The sequence below is a fragment of the Oncorhynchus kisutch genome, linkage group LG13, assembly GCF_002021735.2.
Source record: "Oncorhynchus kisutch isolate 150728-3 linkage group LG13, Okis_V2, whole genome shotgun sequence".
Lineage (NCBI taxonomy): Eukaryota > Metazoa > Chordata > Actinopteri > Salmoniformes > Salmonidae > Oncorhynchus > Oncorhynchus kisutch.
Window position 1 is genome coordinate 77,220,789 of NC_034186.2, and position 23,727 is coordinate 77,244,515.

The following is a 23,727-nucleotide window of genomic DNA, read 5'->3' on the forward strand; positions in this document are numbered from 1 at the left end:
TTCTGATGGGTCATATGGTTTGTAGCTAGTATTATTAAGTGGCTTTGGTTTTTCTTAGTAAATTGTCAATATAATATTAGAAGATAGTTTGGTGGCCTTTTGCTCGCGGCCAAATAGATTAGCTCTATGCGGGTTTGAGGGGCGTGGCTCTGTTGAAACGTCATCAACCGCAGACATACAATATGGCTGCGCCCATGGACACAGCACATTAGTTGTGTGCACTGACCTACAATTGCTTTTTTAATTGTTAGAATTGAGGTAAAAACCCGACGGCTGTGAGTATATAACTAACTATGGCAGTTTGTCAGCTCGATATGTTTAATTTAGGTTTGTTTGATAACTTGTTAAAACTACTCGCTATATCTATAGACATGCTGGGAAATGTCTGTCGCTGAATAACTAGTCAGCTAGCTAAGTGATGTGTAGTAGTGATAGAGGGGGAAACATTGTTACAGGGCAAACGTACTACCTTTACATACAGGTTAGAGGACCACAGTACAGAGCCCGCATTTGACTTTATTTGACGATGTAATTTGATTCCAGATCTACCCTCATAGCCAAAGGCTGTAGCGATATTTTTTTGGTGTTCGTTTTTATGGCAAAGGTTGTACTGTGCTAACAGGGTTTAAGCCCCACGCCAGCATCATCCCTCAATCACTACTGTGAATTAACATTCAAGGAGTCTACCCCACATAACTAGAGCAATAGAATAGATTATATTTATATGCTACCATGCTGGTAAATGTGATTACAAGGGAGTTGAGTCAGCAGTTCATGTGAATTCCTCATTTCTTCACTCCAGATAAAGATGGCCACTCCAGGCAAAGTGTCAAAAAAGGAGCGGAAGAAGCAGATCCCAGCTAAGACGTCCCTGAACTCCCCCTACAGACTGCAATGGAGCCCGCTGCAGAGTGATGATGTACACTTCATCCTGGACACTCTGAAGAGCAAACTGTCAGCAACTGGCCTGGAAAAGAAAGAGGTGAAAGGGTTTCGACAGTGGGGGAAAAAGAGAAATAAGAACCCACCTACAGGACATGACTCGGTAGCTGAGCCCCCACAGATAACCCTCGACACTGTAACACCGGAATGTCCTGTTAAACCCAGAGAGCAAGGCTGGACTGACGTAGCCGCTAGGAGGCAGCTGGCCATCGGCATCAATGAGGTCACCAAGGCTCTGGAGAGGAACCAGCTCCGGCTGGTGCTCGTGTGCAAGTCGGTCAAACCGCCGCACATGACGAGCCACCTGATAGCGCTGTGCCGGACGCGGGGCGTGGCGGCATGCCAGCTGCCGCGTCTCAGTGAGAGTGTGGCGGGACTGCTGGGGCTGAAGTGCGTCCTGGCACTGGGATTCAGACAAGGGGACAGGAACGAGGATGGGACGTTCTCCGACACTGTGGAAGCCATTGTACCTAGAGTGCCTGCTCTGCAGGTTGCCTGGATACCAAGCCCTCCCAGTGAAACAGGTGCAACAGTTGAGGGGCAGGTAGGAGAGGAAGAGGGAACAGCTGCAGGGCAAATGGAGGTGGAAAAGGGAGAGGAGACAAGAGGCCAAAAACGGAAAATTGAAGACATTTCTCCAGACATTACAGAATGTCCATCCTGCGTACTTCAGCCTCTTAAAGTGAAAAAGATTATCCCGAACCCCTATAAAATACGGAAACCAAAGACTAAGAAAAAGTAGAAGCAATTTATGTACAAAAGATGACATGAAACGGTAGTGTAGGCGGCCCTGGATGCTGATTGGAGGTGATCTCTACTACCAATCTGGAGGAAACACTCCCAAAATCCCATGGAGGACTTAAATAAAATAAATTAGACAGCACACTCAGATGTATCTTTTAAAGTCTAGATGAGTTTATTCCATCATGCTGGTATAGCTTGAGTGAGTATTTGAATGAGGTCCTGTTTAAACACTGCTGGTTCTAATTCCTCATTTCTTTTACAGCCTGCCAAGGAGTTCAATAAAGTACTGTTTTTCAGTTAGAGAAAAGTGTGTTATTTAAAAACTACACATGTTGCTATATAAAAAAAAAAATCTTATAAGGCAAGGACTTTAGGGGGTATCTGCATTGTATCAAAAACTGTCTTGTGCTCAAATTTAAACAAGTTGAAGTACACATTCACAACAGATCCAACACTCAAGGTGCCTCTGGGACTAATAAACACATGGCTGACTCAGATTCACGGTTTTGGGGATCAGTTCTATTTCAGCCATCTTTATTTGGATGCCCAGTGTTCTGTGCCATTAACATAGGTCATCTTCCCTTGCATGCATCAACCAATGGTTGCGTGCCACGTCATCGGCCGTACTGTCGGGCACCAGATTGCTATAACATGGTTTGCTGATACGCAAAATACCTATCCCGGCGATGTTGATCTGGCATGTATCAGCAACGTCTGAGCAGAGTAACTTGACCATTACCTAGGTTTGGGCACAGCCCCAGATGCAGACCACGTTCACAGAGCCACATCTCAGAAACACTAAAAGCAAGTAACTCCCCACGAGGGCAGCGTAAGAATGAGAACTATACACCTCTTTCCATGACCAAATGACTTGGTGAAAGCTATGATCCCTTATTGATGTAACTTGTAAATCGGCTTCAATCAGTGTAGATGGCGAGGAGACAGGTTAAAGACCATTTTAAGACTTGAGACATGGATTGCGTATGTGTGCCATTGAGGGTGAATAGGCAAGACAACAGATTTGTAACTTTGAACAGGGTATGGTAGTAGGTGCCAAGGGCACCAGTTTAAGTGTCAAGAACAACGCAGCTGGGTTTTTCACTCAACAGTTTCCCGTGTGTATCAAGAATGGTCCCCTACCCAAAGGACATCCAGACAACTTGACAACTGTGGGAAGCATTGGAGTCAACATGGGCCAGCATCCCTGTGGACCGCTTCTGACACCTTGTAGAGTCCATGTCCCGACGATTGAGGCTGTTCTGAGGGTGAAAGGGGCTGCAACTCAATATTAGGAAGGTGTTCCTAATGTTTTGTACATTGTATTTTCCCCATGTAAACAAAACATTTTCCCCCCCACGTACACAATCAACTAACTCAGTTTCTCATTGACAGGGACACTTGTTTATCTAACAGTAGTAACCATGACGACATCAGCAAACAGAACAGCTGTTTTCTCTCATCACAGGTTCCTTCATGTGCTGGATCATACACAAGGAGCTGCCTGATACTCCAACCCAATATCTTTATTTATAGATGAAGATGCCGGTTTGACAGACATGGGAGGAATGGTGACAGAACACACAACATATAAGCACAATCCTAAATATCAGAATTGTACCCGGGAAAAAAAATGGGACCTTTTAAAAATAATATGTTGTTAGGTGCAAACACACAACAAATTAGAAACAATTTTAAAATAATAAAATTCTCATCCTGCATTTTGTGTTTCTCAAACACTCAGATATTGAAAAACCTAAACACACAAAACAGAAATAATCGATATATAAAATGCACCTGGGGTTGTTAAGGAGCCTTTCACTCAGTTAAGAACTTAAGATTTGTGCTTCAAATACATTCTTCCTCAAAAATCCCCTCCCCTCTTAACCGTTCATAGGAACACTAAAGTCAATAACATCTACGCTAGTTGAATCTTTCCTCTCCCACCCCCCATATTCCAGTTCTGGCATTAAATGCACAGGTTACTACATTTCTGCACTGTCCAACAAACACAGTTACCAATGCACCTTTTGAATAAAACAAAAAAAACATTTTGGATGCAAGTCTTCCTTCTCTTCATGTAGTGTGTGTGTGTGTACTGTACAAGAGTCTGTCTCAGGCAGAGCATGACTTCACATTCAGGATGTTGATGGTTAAAAAGAGTTATCAGTTCCGTGTGAGCAGAGAGAATGTTCTCCATGATAAAAATGATCCAGGAGAGATGCTCAAAGTGATGCAGACCTCCCGATCACTTTGATTGGTTGATTGTTGTCATTGTCTTCTTCTAGTTTTACCTGTGTGTCCAGGTAGAGCGATGTTAGGGGTCAAAGAAGACCTTTGACCTCTGAGTGTGTAGCAGTCACAGACAGACTAGTTATTGAAGAACAAGGCCAACCTGAAACAGAGCGACAGAGATAGAAAAATAATTAAAATGATTGACCAATTTCCCATTATGAAATTCTTTCACAGCACACCCAGGAATACACCCCACCTTGTTGACACACACACACACACACACACACACACACGCCTCACCATGTCGGGGTCCATGGGGGGACATTTCCAGTTAAAGAGGTAATACTGCAGGTTGCCGTCTCCGATGCCAAATTTGAGCTTCTCCAGAAACACCTTGTTCTCCATCAGGTCCAGAGCATTAAACACATCAAAGCCTTTCTGTGGGACACACAAACACACACCAATTAGATGGACGTGATCATAGTTGTGTTGAACCTTTGTATTTATGTTGGAAAGAGTGTGTGTGCAGTAGCGTACCAGTTTGGCCAGTATGAGAGTGTCATTCATCAGGTCCAGTAGTGGAGTGTGTGTGTGAACGCTGTAGAAGGAGTAAGCAGCCTTTAGACTTCTGTGCTGTGGATGGTGCATCACTGTGGAGGGCAGGGTGTAGAAACTAGTGAAGTCTGTCAACACACCACCGGCACCCTGAGGGTAAACACAGAATAGCAAATTAAAAGTACTCAGATTTCAGTATCTAATTATATTGAACAAAAATATAAATGCAACAACTTTACTGAGTTACAGTGCATATAAGGAAATCAGTCAATTGAAATAAATTCCCTAGATCCTAAACTATGGATTTCACATGATTGGGCAGGGGTGCAGCCATAGGCCCACCCACTGGGAAGCCAGGGCCAGCCAATCAGAGTTTTTCCCCACCAAAGGGCTTTATTACAGTCAGAAATACTCCTCAGTTTCATCAACTGTCCGTGTGGCTGGTCTCAGACGAACCCTGAGGTGAAGAAGCCGGGTGTGGAGGTCCTGGGCTGGCGTGGTTACATGTGGTCTGCGGTTGTGAGGCCAAATTCTCTAAAACGACGTTGGGAGGTTGGCTTATGGTAGACAAATTAACATTCAATTACCTGGCAACAGCTCTGGTGGACATTCCTGCAGTCAGCATGCCAATTGCACACTCCCTCAACGCTTGAGACATCTGTGGCCTTGTGTTGTGTGACAAAACTGCACCTTTTAGAGTGGCCTTATATTGTTACCAGCACAAGGTGCAACTGTGTAATGATTATGCCGTTTAATCAGCCTCTTGATATGCTACACCTGTTAGGTGGATGGATTATCTTAGCAAATGAGAAATGCTCTCTAACAGAGATGTAGACACGTTGGGCACAATGAGAGAAATAAGCATTTTGTGAGGATGGAATATTTCTGTGATCTTTAATTTCAGCTCATGAAAAATGGGACAAACACTTTACATGTTGCGTTTATATTTTTGTTCAGTATATCCATCTCATTATCTAATTGAACAGACAAAAAGACAGACCCCTACCTCCACTACAAATGTGTCTATGATGTTGTCCTGAGGGAGGAACCAGTGTGCCACCTCCTCCTCGCCCATAGAGGGCGCCAGCTGGAAACGTCTCATGTGTTTCTGCAGCAGCTCCGTCACTTGATGCACGTCACGCCTCTCCATCGCTCGCAAGCCCGGGGTCTTAGTGCTCTACAGAGCCGAAGAGAAAGGGGAGTTATCCACATACACCCAACATCACACAGGCCTGTAACCATAAAGCAACGTTTATTAGCCCCGTCAGCTGGGAGAAAAGGGTCTTGCTCAGTGTAGGAGAGATGTGATAGATGGTGGAAGTGTAACATTGTGTGTTCTTACGTCTGGTAGTCTGTACAGTTTCATGGTTCTCTGCAGCGTCATGTTTCTGCTCAGGTGAGAGAATTTCACCTCCACCAGCTTCCTGGGGTTCAGAGAACGATGCCAGTACCTGTTCACAAAACACAACACTCCTGTTACATACTCTAGTTACAGTCAAATTACTACAGTTAGGCAACTTAAGCAGTCTATGTATTCTTATTATGTTAGGACAAATTGATGAATTGTGTCTGTGTACCTGCAGGTAGACACAGGTTTGGGTAGTACCACTCCTGCCGTGTAGACGGCCTGGAATATACCCTCCAAGTTAACCCTTCGTGTGATCTCCCTGATCAGAACTGGAGCCACACGCTTTGAACGCAATTTCTTATGAACACACAGGAAGTTGATCTCAACCATTTTCTTTAAGCTGGAGAGAGGGAGAGGGAGGGAGGAAAACGTGTGCATCAAGTTCAGCACTGACATGCACCTGTCCACGACGTTGTTGATGTGTGTCCGCTGTGTGGTTAGAGCGTGTGTGACTCACGTGTCGTAGATGTGGATATCAGCAGGAATGGCACTGATGAAACCAACCAGTTTCTTATTGGAGGAAACCCTCACCCCACAATGCCACTGGGGCAACCAGCCTGGAGGACGCAACGCCCTGAGAGAGAGAGAGAGAGAGAAAGAAGAGAAGGAGAAAGAAGAGAAAGAAAGGAAAGAGAGAGAAAGAAAGAAAAGAGAGAGAAAGAAAAGAAGAGAAAGAAGAGAGAGAAAGAAGAGAGAGAAAGAAGAGAGAAAGAAGAGAAAAAGAAGAGAAAAAGAAGAGAAAAAGAAGAGAAAAAGAGAAAAAGAAGAGAAAAAGAAGAGAAAAAGAAGAGAAAGAAGAGAAAAAGAAGAGAAAGAAGAGAAAAAGAAGAGAAAAGAAGAGAAAAAGAAGAGAAAAAGAGAGAAAAAGAGAGAAAAAGAGAGAAAAAGAGAGAAAGAAGAGAGAGAAGAGAAAGAAGAGAGAAAGAAAGAAGAGAGAAAGAAAGAAGAGAGAAAGGAGAGAAAGAAGAGAAAGAAGAGAAAGAAGAGAGAAAGAGAAAGAAAGAAAGAAGAGAGAAAGAAAGAAGAGAGAAAGAAGGAGAAAGAAGAGAGAAGGAGAAAGAAGAGAGAGAAAGAAGAGAAGGAGAGAGAAAGAGAAAAAGGAGAGAGCGGGTGAGAGAGGAAGCAGAGTAGTTTAGACAAGAGGCCAAACATAATCTAACATAATCTAACATAACATAATCTAAGTAGAGTATGGATTTGACTTACCATTTGAGAAAGCTGGGTGAGTAATCAAATCTAAACATGTTGTCATCATCCTCCACATAGTTCTCATTCAACAAGGTGTACAACTCCTTCAGCTGAGAGAGAGAAAGAGAGTCTTAGTAAAGTCTTCTGTCTGCACGACTTTGATGTCTGGTGGCAATGAATATAAACTTTTGAACACAAAGAAACATACACACTCACCACGTCAGCGTTGCTGAGGTCCAGCGTGTCCCACATAAAGCCCTGTGGTAGAGAGTAGGGCTCCTGTCTGATGTTGTCCTTGTCAGCCTCCATGGGCCCATGGCTGGTTACAACCTCATCTGCCAAAACACAACCAGCCAATCACAACCAACCAGCCAGCCAATCACAACCAGTGGACTTGAGGAAATACAGCCATTGTGTTTTCTTACTATAACAATGTGCTTAACTTTCTCTGATTGTGGGAGTACTGTATCTGTACATATTTACAGGGCCTATAGAAAGTTTACACCCCCTTGAACTTTTTTTGCGCTACAAAGTGATCTTGAAATAGATGTCTTTTTTTGTCATTGATCTATACAAAATACTCAAACTTCTACACACTTTTAGAAATGAATAAGCATTTTATACTTAAATAGTCTTTTCAGACCCCTTGTTTAGACAAGCCTATATTAGTTCAGAAGTAAAATGTGGCTTAACAAATCACATACGTTATATGGACTCTGTGTGAAATAATAGGGGTTGACAGGATTTTTGAATGAATGACTGCTCCTTCCTCTGTCCCACCATACATACAACATCTGTAAGGTCCCTCTGAAGTATTGCATTTCCAGCACAGATTCAACTACAAAGACCAGGAAACTTTTTGAAAGCCTCATAAAGAAGGGCAGTGATTGATAGATGGGGAACAATAACAAAGCAGACATCAAATACATCTTTAAGTCAAGTTAATAATTATGCTGTGGATGATGTATTTAACCACCCAGACACATCAAAGATGCAGAAGTCCTTAATTGAGCTGCAGGACAGGAAGGAAACTGCTTAGGGATGTCACTATGAGGCCATTGGTTATTTTAAAACAGCTATAGAGTTCAATGGCTGTGATGGGAGAAAACTGAGGATGGATCAACAACATTGTAGTGACTCCACAATAATGACCTAAATGACAGAGTGAAAAGAAGATAAATATACAAAATAACAAATATTCCAAAACATACAGATGTATGCAACAAGACACTAAAGTAATACTGCAAAGAAAACACAGCAAAGGAACACACTGTTTGGCATAAATGCAAAGTCTAATGTTTGGAGCAAATTCAACACAACACTGAGTAACTACCTCCTTATTTTCAAGCATGGTGGTGTCTGCATCATGTTATGGGTATACTTGACATGGGCAAAGACTTCTGTTTCTTTACATCCTGAAATACTCAGGAGGGAGCTCAGCCCAGGCAAAATCCTAGAGGAAAACCTGCTTTAATCTGCTTTACACAAGACACTGGGAAAGGAATCCATCTTTTAGCAGGACAATAACCTACAACACAAAGCCAAATCTACACTGGCATTATTTACCAAGAAGACAGCGAATGTTCCTGAGTAGCCAAGACAGATTTTCAAGCAGATTTATGTCAAAACTATGTCAAGACTTGAAAATTGCTGTCTAGCCATGACACCTAACACCTTGACAGAGCTTGAAGAATGTTGAAAATAATTATGATAATGATTACTAATCTAATCAAAGTATATTAGTATTTAATTTGTTCAGCCCGCCTGGTGTTCAACATTCCCAAGTTCTCCCATGTCACCCCGCACACTCCACTTGCTTCCAGTCGAAGCTCACATCCACTACAAGACCATGGGACTTGTCTACGGAGCAGCAAGAGGAACTACCTCTCCTTACCATCAGGCTATGCTCAAATCCTACACCCCAACCCGAGCACTCTGTTCTGCCACCTCTGGTCTCTTGTCCCTCCCACCCCACGGGAGGGCAGCTCCCCCTCAGCCCAGTCCAAAAATAAATGCCTCCTTACTAGCTCTGACTAAGCTGATAGTAAGTACATTTTTCCTGAAAATAGCCATGACTGTGATATGTGGTTGTCCCACCCAACTAACTATCTTAAGATGAATGCACTAACTGTAAGTCACTCTGGATAAAAGCATCTGTTAAATGACTAACATTTATATGAATATATCTATATTTTAAAACATTCTTCCACTGAGTATTTAGCATAGATCATAGACATGGAAATCACTAATAAATTCATTTTAATCCCAATTTGTAACAAAATGTGAAGAAATCCAAGGGGTGTAGACTTTCTATAGGCACTGAATGTGTAGTTTAGTAAAAGTGTGTGATCGAGTGTGTATGTCTCACTCACTGTGTGTGTGTGTGTCCCTACTCACTGAGTTTAGGTACTGGCTGTGTGTCCCAGAACTGGTACTTGTGTTTGGTGGCCTCGTCGATGCTCTTAGCTGGTCCCTGGCAGGACAGCAACTCCATGGCTCTCTGGATGTCCTGCAGCTTCTGCATGGGCAGCCCTGGGTTCTACACACAGATGAGAAGGTTAGAACACAGAGAGAGAGGAGAGAGAGAAAGAGAGAGACAAAATCCCAAATGGACCTCTTACAACCTATGCACTTGTGGAGATCTGAGAGGATTTGATTGGTATATGAAATATGGTGTAACTTCCACTTAGCCTATCTCAGGACAAGGTGGTGCTATTACCATATTGCTTAAACCTGTCAAATCTCCACAAGTGCATAGGGCTTGATTTGGAATTGGGCCAGAGCAAGAGGGGGAGAGAGAGAGAGTGGTTATAGTCACCTTTATCTCCTGCGAGTCTGAGGCAGAGTCTGACTTGGCCCCTCCAGAGCTCGGCTTCTCTTTCTTTCTCTTCTGTTTCTTCTTCTTCTTCTTAGCCCCCAAGTCTCCCCCCGGACTCCTACACACACAGAGATTTGATAGCTAGCTGGCTACATCTCTGCTCTGGAGTAAATGTTAGCTGGTACTATTGTCATGCTGAATAATTAAAGTCAGGCTAAAATGGGGCCAGATTATGCATACCCCACTTGAGTTGCCGGACATTTATAAATCCACGAGTACCGCTGTAGGCTATAGTGGGTATACCTCAGTGGGTGTAACCGGAGCAGAGTAGCAATCACTCTGCCTAACAACGTTAGTTTACATACTGTTTTACGTCTCGCCTGCTGCTGCTGTAACGTCAGAGAAGGACAGCCAAGGATATGCGCTGCTGTTAGCTAGCAAATGCGCCAGCAGTATAAAACTAAACATTTAGTGAGATAAATATCCATTTAGCTTATGTCATTCCATTGACAATTGCTTTAAATGCGAACAAGTCAATCCTACAGGCTACTCGCATGCTAAACTGGCAATTTAACTAGCTGGCCAGTTAGCTTGCAATAACTACACAACGCCTAGCACGCCGAGTCTCATTCATTCAAATGAAAAGCTACTTAGCTAGCTTCCATTTATATGGCTACACTGCCATGACATCCACTAGCCAGCAGGATTATAATACACTTGCTACTCAGACTGAGAGGGCCATCATCACATAAAAAACATTATGTGATAGAATTAACGAACAGGGCATATATGGTCCTTGGTCGTAAAAACACTAACGTTAGATGTATGCGCGAGCTCATTATCCAAAGAAACTCATCCACCCCCTACACAGGACCGAGCCATCGGAGCGTGGACGCGTGCTGCCCCGGACTGCTGCGTTTTGTGTCTGGTTGGTGAAGCCGAGCCTCACCCTTGCATGTGTTCATTCTCCTCCTCGTTATCGCCATCTATTCCGCAGGTGTCCTGGTCGTCCAGCTCCAGGCTCTGCTGACTGGCTGCGGACTCGCTATCTTCCGCCATTATGGATGAAAACCTATATATATTTTTTTTAAAATATGCTGAATGAACAGGAGACAGGGAGGGATGGGAAAAACAAAGAGGTTAGTCGAAAATAGCGCCATCTGGTGCCCAATCTCCTCACAGCACGTTTGCAGAGCAGTAGGTTAAGTTCCCAAATCACATCGAAACAAGAAGAGATCAGTGATACACTACATTACCAAAAGTATGTGGACACTGGCTCGGCGAACATCTTATTCCAAAAGCATGGGCATTAATATGGAGTTGGTCCCCCATTGTTGCTATAACAGCCTCTACTCTCCTGGTTAGTCTTTCCACTAGATGTTGGAACATCGCTGCAGGGACTTGTTTCCATTCAGCCACAAAGGCATTAGTGAGGTTAGGCCTGGCTCCAGTGGTCGTTCCAATTCATCCCAAAGGTGTTTGATGGGGTTGAGGTCAGGTGCCCTGTGCAGGCCAGTCAACTTCTTCCACACCAATCTCAAAACATTTCTGTATGGACCTCACTTTGTGCACGAGGGCAATGTCATGCTGAAACAGGAAAGGGCCTTCCTCAAACGGTTGCCACAAAGTTTGAAGCACAGAATCATCTAGAATGTGATTGTATGCTGTAGCGTTAAGACTTCCCTTCTCTGGAACTAAGGGGCCTAGCCTGAACCATGAAAAACCACCCCAGACCCTTATTCCTTCTCCACCAAACTTTATAGTTGACAAAGCATTCGGGCAGGTAGCGTTCTTCTCCTGGCATCTGCAAACCCAGATTCGTCTGTCGGACTGCCAGATGGTGAAGCGTGATTCATCACTCCAGAGAGCACGTTCCACTGCTCCAGAGTCCAATGGCAGCGAGCTTTACACAACTCTAGCCAACGCTTGGCATTGCGCATGGTGATCTTAGGCTTGTATGCGGCTGCTCAGCCATGGAAACCCAGGTCCGGACGAACAGTTATTGTGCGGACTTGCTTGCAGAGGCAGTTTGGAACTTGGTAGTGAGTGTTGCAACCAAGACACGCTTCAGTAATCCAGTTCTGTGAGCTTGTGTGGCCTACCATTTCGTGGCTGAGCCGTTGTTGCTCCTAGATGTTTTGTTTTCACTTCACAATAACAGCACATAGAGTTGACCGGGGCAGCTCTAGCAGGACAGAAATTTGACGAACTGACTTGTTGGAAAGGTGACATCCTATGACAGTGCCATGTTGAAAGTCACTGAGCTATTCAGTAAGGCCATTCTACTGCCAATGTTTGTTTATGGAGATTGCATGACTGTGTGCTCAATTTTATACACCTGTCAGCAACGGGTGTGGCTGAAATTGCTGAATCCACTAATTTGAATGGGTGTTCAAACTTTTGTATATACGGTACCAATAAACATTTTGGACACATCTACTCACTCAATTTTTCTTTATTTTTACTATTTTCTACATTGTAGAATATTACTGAAGACATAACTATGAAATAACACATATGGAATTATGTAGTAACCAAATTGTTTTTAAACAAATAAAAATATACTTTATATTTGAGATTCTTCAAAGTAGCCACCCTTTGCCTTGATGACAGCTTTGCACACTCTTGGCATTCACTCAACCAACTTCATGAGGAATGCTTTTCCAACATTCTTGAAGGACTTCCCACATATGCTGAGCACTTGTCAGCTGCTTGTCAGTCCAACTCTTCCCAAACAATCTCAATTGGGTTGAGGTCGGGTGATTGTGGAGGCCAGGTCATCTGATACAGCACTCCATCACTCTCCTTGGTCAAATAGCCCTTACACAGCCCGGAAGTGTGTTTTGGGTCATTGTCCTGTTGAAAAACAAATGATAATTTCACTAAGCGCAACCCAGATGGGATGGCGTATCGCTGCAGAATAGTGTGGTAGCCATGCTGGTTAAGTGTGCCTTGAATTTTAAATAAATCACAGTGTCACCAGCAAAGCACCATCACACCTCCTCCATACTTCACAGTGGGAACTGTGATCTCCATCCGTTCACCTACTCTGTGTCTCACAAAGACACGACGGTTGGAACCAAAAATCTCAAATTTGGACTCATCATATCAAAGGACAAATTTCCACCGATCTAATGTCCATTGCTCGTGTTTCTTGGACCAAGGAAGTCTCTTCTTATTGGTGTCCTTTAGTAGTGGTTTGTTTGCAGCAATTGGACAAGGATGGCCTGATTCACGCAGTCTCCTCTGAACAGTTGATGTTGATATGTGTCTGTTACTTGAACTCTGTGAAGCATTTATTTGGGCTGCAATCCAAGGTGCAGTTAACTCTAATGAACTTATCCTCTGCAGCAGAGGTAACTCTGGATCTTCCTCTCCTGTGGTGGTCCTCATAAGAGCTAGTTTCATCATAGCGCTTGATGGTTTTTGCGACTGAAATGTTCCAGATTGACTAACCTTCATGTCTTAAAATAATGATGGACAGTTGTTTCTCTCTGCTTATTTAATCTGTTCTTGCCATAATATGGACTTGGTCTTTTACCAAATAGGGCTATCTTCTGTATACCACCCCTACCTTTTAACAAGGCACACATGTTAATGGGAATGCATTCCAGGTGACTACCTCATGAAGCTGGTTGAGAGAATGCCAAGTGTAACAGGCCGGCTCATAGCCTGTGGCAAAAATGAGGGGACGCGAACAACAGGTATAGGCCAATCAAAAAGGTTCTTTATTATAAACTAAAACTATTAACTTTAAACAAAGAAAAATGAATGAGGTGTGAAAGTATCATAATGTAAGGTGTATGTAAATTGCAGGGATGCATGAATCTGTGTGTGTGAATGACTGAGTGAAAACTATGCAAAACTACAAAGGATAAAACAAAACAGGATCATACCTGGAGGAGCAGAGAGAGAGAGATTAGTGAAGCAGCAGTTTAAATACCCTGAGCTCCAATCACTAACGACCCTCCTCTGCCTGCAGGAGGACCGCCCCTGCACTGCAGAGGGGCCGTGTGCAAAGCTGTCATCAAGGCAAAGGGTGGCTACTTTGAAGAATGTCAAATATAAAATATTTGTTTCATTTTTTTTGGGTTACTACATGATTCCATGTGTTTTGACATCTTCACTATTATTCTACAATGTAGAAAATAGTAAAAATAAAGAAAAACTCTTGAATGAGTAGGTGACCAAACTTTTGACTGGTACTGTATAGCATAGATCAAACATTTCCATCATATATTAAAAAAATAACATCAAAATTGCCACGCTATGGAGCGCGTCTGTCAGCTACTGAATTCAGGGGGAAACGGCTGAGCTGCAGGTTCTCTGGCCATTATGTCCCGATGGAGGGTTGATATGCTGCTCCGTTAGTAACCAGTAAAGCCTTGAGGGGGGAGTCAGGTTCTCCCACTCAGCAAGATGTTGATTGATTCCCTGTCTATATACAGTTCCGTCAAAAGGAGCATGAAATCTGACAAGCCTAATGGAAACGAATAGGTCAAGCATAAGGGAATGAAAAGCTTTACCATAATTCGGTGTGGTTCAGTAATGTAGAACATGTAGCCATGACTACTGCTTTAGTTATTAGATACATTAACGTGAACCATGCATCTGGATACAGTCTAACCCTGAAGCAGTTGATGTTGATCTACAGAGCATGACTCAATTATGTTCTACTTACTCTACTACACCCAAACTTGCTCTATAGTCTCTAGACTAGTGCTAAACCATACACAGAAGATGCAGAAGTCCAGTTTGTCTCTTTATTCAGAATAATAAGCGTAAATTATAATACAAGCAACCAGTTAAGACATTCAGAATGGAAGGAACAGTAACATACAGTACTCTCCCAGAGTGGTTACTATGGTGATGGAGTACAGCGCGCGAGAGAGAGAGAGAGAGAGGGGATGAGGGGTCATTCACAACACTAGCTCACATGTCAACATGTAAAGGAGAGAACTATATACACTGTAATGCCTCAGATGTCATATGCTGTCACATACACACGACCTGCAGTATATTGTCTGCACGCACAGATATGAACACTCAGGCACATGCTTGTGCAGAAAAACATGAGTACAGACAGAGACGGGCCCACGCACTGGCACACAGAGGCAGATGCAAAAGTCAATAAACAATCTAGCTACGGCCACACAGCATCCTCCCTTTGTGACTGAGGAGAGGAAAGAGGGGGTTGCTGCATGCTGTCTGCCAGGGACAGAGGGAGGAGAGGAGGGGGTTGCTGCATGCTGTCTGCCAGGGACAGAGGGAGGAGAGGAGAGAGGGGGTTGCTGCATGCTGTCTGCCAGGGACAGAGGGAGGAGAGGAGAGAGGGTGTTGCTGCATGCTGTCTGCTAGGGACAGAGGGAGGAGAGGAGAGAGGGGGTTGCTGCATGCTGTCTGCCAGGGACAGAGGGAGGAGAGGAGAAAGGGGGTTGCTGCATGCTGTCTGCCAGGGACAGAGGGAGGAGAGAGGGATGAGGTAGTGGAGGGTTAGAGCTCAACAGGGGAGAGGATAAATAAATAGCTAGCTGAACTGATCAACTGATGTGTACGAGTCAACTTGTTCAAAGGCACTTGGAAAACGAGGAAGTCGATTATAGTGGTTTCCAAACGGCAGGATGCAGTTTGGTTTCAGAGAAAAAGCTTGGCTGTGTGTCTGTTAAAACTCGGTACTTACAGTAAGGGGAAAAAACGATAAAACATATCTGAGTAGAAAATAGCATAAACGTATTTGAGTAAAATAGTTTGGCAACTAAAATCACAGAGTACTTAAAATTACAAAACAAGGCATCTCAAGCAACTGTATAAAAGTGATGCATAGCCAGCCGTTCAGAGCAAAGTATGCCAGTGGTTCAACACACAAAACCTTCATATAAAACCTCACTGGTAGAGTGCTGCAATATCAACAGTCACCAACAGAGGGGGCTGTATCCCATTATCTGATTCACCAGTCGTGTGGATGGGAAACTGAAGTTACACACACACTAATCTAAGGTACCCTAGATTGGAAAATGGAAACCTAAAAAAATAACAAAACAAAATATGTTTTAGTGTCACATACACTGGATAGATGCAGCCATAGTAGTACGGCGCCCCTGGAGCAAATCAGGGTTAAGTGCCTTGCTCAAGGGCACATCGACAGATTTTTCAACATCTTGGCTTGGGTATTCGAACCAGCGATCTTTGCGTTACTGGCCCACCGCTCTAACTGCTAGGCTACCTGCCGCCCAGATTAAGACTTGTGGGGGGAAAACTGATCGTAGATCTGTGCCTCTGGGCAGCATTATACATTAGAGTAGCTTCCTTTCCTGCTGTATGTATATCCTGTCCTAGTTACTGATCTGAAAAACACTACTACTCCTTCTACCTAGACCTGCCAGTAGACATCCGCCATATTGCTTTTACTTGTCCGATGCTTTTCAGATCAGTGGACTGAAGCAGATAAGACTGAGGAAAGGAGGCTGCTGCTAAGTATTGAAACACACATTGTCTGTCTCTACTTTATTCCACAGACCCTTTTTGCTGACACAGCTAATTTACTAAAGGCATAGCAGTTGTGCATTATATGTTCTCTGGCGTTGTTAAGTTTGTTTTTAGTTCAGGAGTTCATCTGTATCACTCAGACAAAGTCTCTATGGCATGTCTAGTCAGTGGCCTGTCCATGTAGTGTGGGGCTATGATGATACACAGGAAGGATTAGACATTAGAATGTATGGAGTTCCAACTGTTCCAATCGTTTCCATTCACTGACAGTTCCATTTAGCTCCCAGTGCAGATGTACTTCCTTCTTCATGTCACTCTGGGGTGGTGGGAGGGGAAGTAAGGTCATTTGAGGTTAAAGACTGCCAGTAGGGGGCGCTCCTCCCGCTTCTGCCAGGGGCTCTTCTTCTCCTCCTCTCCGTGGTCGTCAGGGGCAACAGACAATAGGGCCGTCTGGTCATGCTCAGTCCTGAAGACAACGCCTTTTGTCTCTGTGAGTGGGGGTGGAGAGGAGGAGGAGGAGGAGGAGGAGGGGGAGGAGAGGGGTGAAGGAGCCTCTTCCTGTATCATCCCCTCTCCTCTGTGTTCCTCTTCCTCTCCTCTGTCCTCCTCCTCTTCCTCTACTTGTTGATGTCCCTGTGTGTTCTGCATCCCTGGACCCAAAGGGCTGTCCTGGGGGCTACACTCAGGAGTCTCCCCCTCCAGGTCATCCACATATACCAGCTGGGTGTAGGCCATGGCAGGAGGGCCGCTCTTTGTCCTCCCCCTCTCTCCTACCTTCCTCTCTACCTCCCTCCCCCTCCGCCCTGCTCTGGGCTCATTCAGGTCCACCCCGGAGTCCAGACTTGCGTCGTTTCCGTTGACATGTCTACCACCACTGTTGTTACCATGGCTACCTCCTCCACCTGGATTCCCCTTTGCTTGCCCAGCCCGCTGCAAGTCTATGTAAGAGTGTCTGATGGCGTTAGACCGACCGTCCAATGAGACGAACCAGGCGCGCGGGTGTGTGAGGGGCTTCCCTCCCCGCAGTTCCATCAGTTTCCTCTCAGCCAATAGCGTGTCCTCGCCGTTCATTTGCATAATACCTGCCTCCCCAAGTGCTGTCGGGATAGACAGGGACTCTGATAGGCTGCTCCACTCCCCTTGCCCCTCTCCTTGTCCCTGGTTGGCTGAGGCGATAGCATAATCGGCGTGTGTTTGCCCCAGGGGTTGCTGGGAGTGTGAGGCGTTGAGCTCAGCCTGGATGGTCTCCAGGTCACTCTGCTGGTCAGTCTGTAAGAACAGGGCCTGGCCACACAGCGGGTGCTCCCCCGGCAGGCGCATGTAGTGGGCTGGGATCACCAGGGTGGGCCGGATCCTCCTGGGGTAACCGTCTCCTCCACTCAGCAGGTCCACGGAGCCACAGCACAGCAGCTGGCCCGGCCTGGGGAGGGAGAGGGGCAGGGAGCCCAGGTGGTCCACAGACCGGGACAGGAGGTAGTCTGGGGGTCTGCGCTCACACCCCTCCCCTCTGATAGGGGAGACAGGTGGGGAGCAGGGCGAGGTAGCCTCACGCACACTAGTCCCGCCCTCCCCAACACCACTCAATTGACTTGCTGACGCCTGCACCTGATTTGAGGAGGAAAGTCTATCTGGGAGCTGATTGATGGATGAGCAGATGGATGTGTATGATTGGCGGTAGCCGGCATCCGTCCCGGCGGAGAGGGCTGACTTAAACGGGAACGTCTCCACAGACTGACGGTAATCTCTGCTGCGCGGCGTCAGGTTGCCTAGCGACGAGCCATGACGACTTCGGCTGTGGTTTCCTAGCGACATGCGACTGTGGTTGCCATGGGAGACCAGGTCATGGCGATCGTAGGAGGAGGGTTTGAGCATGGGCGTGGTCATGTCGGGTTCTGCTGTCGTAGAGACCAGCTCCAAATGAACCTAGAGATGTAATAAGGTTTTAGTGTCAGTTTCACAGACAGTAGCGCTATGCCATTATCTAACATGCTCTTCAAACAGAATACACAGAACACACAGGGAACAATACCATCAATACACACTAACACAAAAGTGAAAAAACTCAACAGAATATTAGCTGTGATTATAACAATAGAAAGTGCAGTGGCAGTTCCAAAGTGCAGTGGCAAAGTGCAGTGGCAAAGTGCAGTTCCCAAAGTGCAGTTCCAAAGTGCAGTGGCAAAGGGAGAAAGCATGTTAGTATGAAGAGACCAGTGGTCCCTGGCCTGGATGTTGACTGACCTCGCTGCTGATGAGGTGGGACATGGAGGTGGACTGGTCTCTCTTACTGCCCTCCAGACCAGACGACATAGTCAGCTTCCGCTGGGACAGACGAGGCTTCACACAACCACGCCTGGAAAGAGACAGAGACAGGGAGATAGTGAGGGAGAGACAGGGGGAGAGAGAGAAACGGGGAGACAGGGAGATAGTGACGGAGAGACAGGGAGGGAGAGAGAGAGAGAAGGGGAGAGGAAAGAGAAGACAGTCCTGTTGAAACTCAAGACTACTTCACTGACGCACAAGACACACTTATGACAGTCGGCAGGGAAGTCCATTGATCCAGACAGACGGACAGACCTGCAGTAGTACAGTAGTAGACAGAGCAGGCAGAGGAGGATGACAGCCATGCCTCCCAGTATGGCCAATAGGAAGACTGTGTGGTACGTACTGATGTCCTTTGCCACCACCGGACCTGCAGAAACAGACACATTCTTATGTTTTTTTTAAAGGTTCACAGAGGAAGTTTTACCTGTTTTAAATTTGTGTGTTGGTACCTGTGTCTAGTGGGGACATGGTGTGTGTTGGTACCTGTGTCTAGTGGGGACATGGTGTGTGTTGGTACCTGTGTCTAGTGGGGACATGGTGTGTGTTGGTAGGTACCTGTGTCTAGTGGGGACATGGTGTGTGTTGGTACCTGTGTCTAGTGGGGACATGGTGTGTGTTGGTACCTGTGTCTAGTGGGGACATGGTGTGTGTTGGTACCCGTGTCTAGTGGGGACATGGTGTGTGTTGGTACCTGTGTCTAGTGGGGACGTGGTGTGTGTTGGTACCTGTGTCTAGTGGGGACATGGTGTGTGTTGGTACCTGTGTCTAGTGGGGACGTGGTGTGTATTGGTACCTGTGTCTAGTGGGGACGTGGTGTGTGTTGGTACCTGTGTCTAGTGGGGACATGGTGTGTATTGGTACCTGTGTCTAGTGGGGACGTGGTGTGTATTGGTACCTGTGTCTAGTGGGGACATGGTGTGTATTGGTACCTGTGTCTAGTGGGGACATGGTGTGTGTTGGTACCTGTGTCTAGTGGGGACGTGGTGTGTGTTGGTACCTGTGTCTAGTGGGGACATGGTGTGTATTGGTACCTGTGTCTAGTGGGGACATGGTGTGTGTTGGTACCTGTGTCTAGTGGGGACATGGTGTGTGTTGGTACCTGTGTCTAGTGGGGACATGGTGTGTATTGGTACCTGTGTCTAGTGGGGACATGGTGTGTGTTGGTACCTGTGTCTAGTGGGGACATGGTGTGTGTTGGTACCTGTGTCTAGTGGGGACGTGGTGTGTGTTGGTACCTGTGTCTAGTGGGGACGTGGTGTGTGTTGGTACCTGTGTCTAGTGGGGACGTGGTGTGTGTTGGTACCTGTGTCTAGTGGGGACATGGTGTGTGTTGGTACCTGTGGCTAGTGGGGACGTGGTGTGTATTGGTACCTGTGTCTAGTGGGGACATGGTGTGTGTTGGTACCTGTGTCTAGTGGGGACGTGGTGTGTGTTGGTACCTGTGTCTAGTGGGGACATGGTGTGTGTTGGTAGGTACCTCTGTCTAGTGGGGACATGGTGTGTGTTGGTACCTGTGTCTAGTGGGGACGTGGTGTGTGTTGGTACCTGTGTCTAGTGGGGACATGGTGTGTGTTGGTAGGTACCTCTGTCTAGTGGGGACATGGTGTGTGTTGGTACCTGTGTCTAGTGGGGACGTGGTATGTGTTGGTACCTGTGTCTAGTGGGGACGTGGTGTGTGTTGGTACCTTTGTCTAGTGGGGACATGATGTGTGTTGGTACCTGTGTCTAGTGGGGACATGGTGTGTGTTGGTACCTGTGTCTAGTGGGGACATGATGTGTATTGGTACCTGTGTCTAGTGGGGACATGGTGTGTGTTGGTACCTGTGTCTAGTGGGGACATGGTGTGTGTTGGTACCTGTGTCTAGTGGGGACGTGGTGTGTGTTGGTACCTGTGTCTAGTGGGGACGTGGTGTGTGTTGGTACCTGTGTCTAGTGGGGACATGGTGTGTGTTGGTACCTGTGTCTAGTGGGAACATGGTGTGTGTTGGTACCTGTGTCTAGTGGGGACATGGTGTGTATTGGTACCTGTGTCTAGTGGGGACATGGTGTGTGTTGGTACCTGTGTCTAGTGGGGACATGGTGTGTGTTGGTACCTGTGTCTAGTGGGGACATGGTGTGTGTTGGTACCTGTGTCTAGTGGGGACATGGTGTGTGTTGGTACCTGTGTCTAGTGGGGACATGGTGTGTGTTGGTAGGTACCTGTGTCTAGTGGGGACATGGTGTGTGTTGGTAGGTACCTGTGTCTAGTGGGGACATGGTGTGTGTTGGTACCTGTGTCTAGTGGGGACGTGGTGTGTGTTGGTACCTGTGTCTAGTGGGGACATGGTGTGTGTTGGTACCTGTGTCTAGTGGGGACATGGTGTGTATTGGTACCTGTGTCTAGTGGGGACGTGGTGTGTGTTGGTACCTGTGTCTAGTGGGGACATGGTGTGTATTGGTACCTGTGTCTAGTGGGGACGTGGTGTGTGTTGGTACCTGTGTCTAGTGGGGACATGGTGTGTATTGGTACCTGTGTCTAGTGGGGACATGGTGTGTGTTGGTACCTGTGTCTAGTGGGGACATGGTGTGTGTTGGTACCTGTGTCTAGTGGGGACATGGTGTGTGTTGGTAGGTACCTGTGTCTAGTGGGGACATGGTGTGTGTTGGTAGGTACCTGTGTCTAGTGGGGACATGGTGTGTGTTGGTACCTGTGTCTAGTGGGGACGTGGTGTGTGTTGGTACCTGTGTCTAGTGGGGACATGGTGTGTGTTGGTACCTGTGTCTAGTGGGGACATGGTGTGTATTGGTACCTGTGTCTAGTGGGGACGTGGTGTGTGTTGGTACCTGTGTCTAGTGGGGACATGGTGTGTATTGGTACCTGTGTCTAGTGGGGACGTGGTGTTTGTTGGTACCTGTGTCTAGTGGGGACATGGTGTGTATTGGTACCTGTGTCTAGTGGGGACGTGGTGTGTGTTGGTACCTGTGTCTAGTGGGGACATGGTGTGTGTTGGTAGGTACCTGTGTCTAGTGGGGACATGGTGTGTGTTGGTAGATACCTGTGTCTAGTGGGGACGTGGTGTGTGTTGGTACCTGTGTCTAGTGGGGACATGGTGTGTGTTGGTACCTGTGTCTAGTGGGGACGTGGTGTGTGTTGGTACCTGTGTCTAGTGGGGACGTGGTGTGTGTTGGTACCTGTGTCTAGTGGGGACATGGTGTGTATTGGTACCTGTGTCTAGTGGGGACATGGTGTGTGTTGGTACCTGTGTCTAGTGGGGACATGGTGTGTGTTGGTACCTGTGTCTAGTGGGGACATGGTGTGTGTTGGTAGGTACCTGTGTCTAGTGGGGACATGGTGTGTGTTGGTAGGTACCTGGGTCTAGTGGGGACATGGTGTGTGTTGGTACCTGTGTCTAGTGGGGACATGGTGTGTATTGGTACCTGTGTCTAGTGGGGACATGGTGTGTGTTGGTACCTGTGTCTAGTGGGGACATGGTGTGTGTTGGTACCTGTGTCTAGTGGGGACATGGTGTGTGTTGGTAGGTACCTGGGTCTAGTGGGGACATGGTGTGTGTTGGTACCTGTGTCTAGTGGGGACATGGTGTGTATTGGTACCTGTGTCTAGTGGGGACATGGTGTGTGTTGGTACCTGTGTCTAGTGGGGACATGGTGTGTGTTGGTACCTGTGTCTAGTGGGGACATGGTGTGTGTTGGTAGGTACCTGGGTCTAGTGGGGACATGGTGTGTGTTGGTACCTGTGTCTAGTGGGGACATGGTGTGTATTGGTACCTGTGTCTAGTGGGGACATGGTGTGTGTTGGTACCTGTGTCTAGTGGGGACATGGTGTGTGTTGGTACCTGTGTCTAGTGGGGACATGGTGTGTGTTGGTAGGTACCTGTGTCTAGTGGGGACATGGTGTGTGTTGGTAGGTACCTGTGTCTAGTGGGGACATGGTGTGTGTTGGTACCTGTGTCTAGTGGGGACGTGGTGTGTGTTGGTACCTGTGTCTAGTGGGGACATGGTGTGTGTTGGTACCTGTGTCTAGTGGGGACATGGTGTGTATTGGTACCTGTGTCTAGTGGGGACGTGGTGTGTGTTGGTACCTGTGTCTAGTGGGGACATGGTGTGTATTGGTACCTGTGTCTAGTGGGGACGTGGTGTTTGTTGGTACCTGTGTCTAGTGGGGACATGGTGTGTATTGGTACCTGTGTCTAGTGGGGACGTGGTGTGTGTTGGTACCTGTGTCTAGTGGGGACATGGTGTGTGTTGGTAGGTACCTGTGTCTAGTGGGGACATGGTGTGTGTTGGTAGATACCTGTGTCTAGTGGGGACGTGGTGTGTGTTGGTACCTGTGTCTAGTGGGGACATGGTGTGTGTTGGTACCTGTGTCTAGTGGGGACGTGGTGTGTATTGGTACCCGTGTCTAGTGGGGACGTGGTGTGTGTTGGTACCTGTGTCTAGTGGGGACATGGTGTGTATTGGTACCTGTGTCTAGTGGGGACATGGTGTGTGTTGGTACCTGTGTCTAGTGGGGACATGGTGTGTGTTGGTACCTGTGTCTAGTGGGGACATGGTGTGTGTTGGTAGGTACCTGTGTCTAGTGGGGACATGGTGTGTGTTGGTAGGTACCTGGGTCTAGTGGGGACATGGTGTGTGTTGGTACCTGTGTCTAGTGGGGACATGGTGTGTGTTGGTAGGTACCTGGGTCTAGTGGGGACATGGTGTGTGTTGGTACCTGTGTCTAGTGGGGACATGGTGTGTATTGGTACCTGTGTCTAGTGGGGACATGGTGTGTGTTGGTACCTGTGTCTAGTGGGGACATGGTGTGTGTTGGTACCTGTGTCTAGTGGGGACATGGTGTGTGTTGGTAGGTACCTGGGTCTAGTGGGGACATGGTGTGTGTTGGTACCTGTGTCTAGTGGGGACATGGTGTGTATTGGTACCTGTGTCTAGTGGGGACATGGTGTGTGTTGGTACCTGTGTCTAGTGGGGACATGGTGTGTGTTGGTACCTGTGTCTAGTGGGGACATGGTGTGTGTTGGTACCTGTGTCT

At 46.6% G+C, this 23,727-nt stretch overlaps 3 protein-coding genes across 7 annotated transcripts in view; 1 reads left to right on the forward strand and 2 right to left on the reverse strand.

The window, feature by feature from the left end:
* The window catches only part of LOC109905709 (ribonuclease P protein subunit p38), a 47,169-nt gene extending 45,187 nt beyond the window's left edge, over positions 1 to 1,982 (forward strand). For 2 of the 4 annotated variants that reach the window (XM_031787505.1, XM_031787506.1), the window contains exon 2: positions 803 to 1,982. In XM_031787505.1, the coding sequence (XP_031643365.1) occupies positions 809 to 1,684 (876 nt within the window). In that variant the 5' untranslated portion in view covers positions 803 to 808 and the 3' untranslated portion in view covers positions 1,685 to 1,982. Of the gene's footprint in view, positions 1 to 137; positions 276 to 802 lie in introns of those variants that run through there. The other 2 variants (XM_020503251.2, XM_020503243.2) reach the window with 2 other exon arrangements.
* A 1,211-nt stretch (positions 1,983 to 3,193) lies between these two features.
* LOC109900387 (glycylpeptide N-tetradecanoyltransferase 2) lies at positions 3,194 to 11,056 on the reverse strand. Of its 2 annotated transcripts, none has more exons than XM_031787502.1 (12): positions 10,837 to 11,056; positions 9,888 to 10,005; positions 9,467 to 9,608; positions 7,286 to 7,404; positions 7,088 to 7,179; positions 6,339 to 6,455; positions 6,051 to 6,221; positions 5,816 to 5,924; positions 5,480 to 5,650; positions 4,456 to 4,623; positions 4,219 to 4,356; positions 3,194 to 4,078 (listed from the first exon to the last, which is right to left on the reverse strand). In XM_031787502.1, exons 1-12 carry the CDS (start codon positions 10,944 to 10,946, stop codon positions 4,058 to 4,060), a joined length of 1,476 nt encoding a protein of 491 aa, XP_031643362.1. In that variant the 5' UTR covers positions 10,947 to 11,056; the 3' UTR covers positions 3,194 to 4,057. The 2 variants fall into 2 exon arrangements, with proteins under 2 accessions (XP_031643362.1, XP_031643364.1); XM_031787504.1 differs by lacking the exon at positions 10,837 to 11,056 and adding an exon at positions 10,128 to 10,808.
* A 3,580-nt stretch (positions 11,057 to 14,636) lies between these two features.
* The window catches only part of LOC109900375 (protein FAM171A1), a 60,469-nt gene continuing 51,378 nt past the window's right edge, over positions 14,637 to 23,727 (reverse strand). Inside the window, exons 7-9 of the mRNA XM_031787507.1 lie at positions 18,951 to 19,065; positions 18,615 to 18,726; positions 14,637 to 18,296 (exon numbers count right to left, since the gene is read on the reverse strand). Coding sequence (XP_031643367.1) covers positions 16,716 to 18,296; positions 18,615 to 18,726; positions 18,951 to 19,065 — 1,808 coding nt within the window. The 3' untranslated portion in view covers positions 14,637 to 16,715. The remainder of the gene's footprint in view (positions 18,297 to 18,614; positions 18,727 to 18,950; positions 19,066 to 23,727) is intronic.

Excerpts from the sequence above, each read along its gene's own strand:
- LOC109900387 (XM_031787502.1), bottom strand. The coding sequence starts at position 10,946 with ATGGCGGAAGATAGCGAGTCCGCAGCCAGTCAGCAGAGCCTGGAGCTG. Across the intron at positions 6,222-6,338 it reads GATATCCACATCTACGACAC|CTTAAAGAAAATGGTTGAGA; the intron begins GTGAGTCACACA and ends CCCTCTCTCCAG. Across the intron at positions 5,651-5,815 it reads AACTGTACAGACTACCAGAC|AGCACTAAGACCCCGGGCTT; the intron begins GTAAGAACACAC and ends TCGGCTCTGTAG.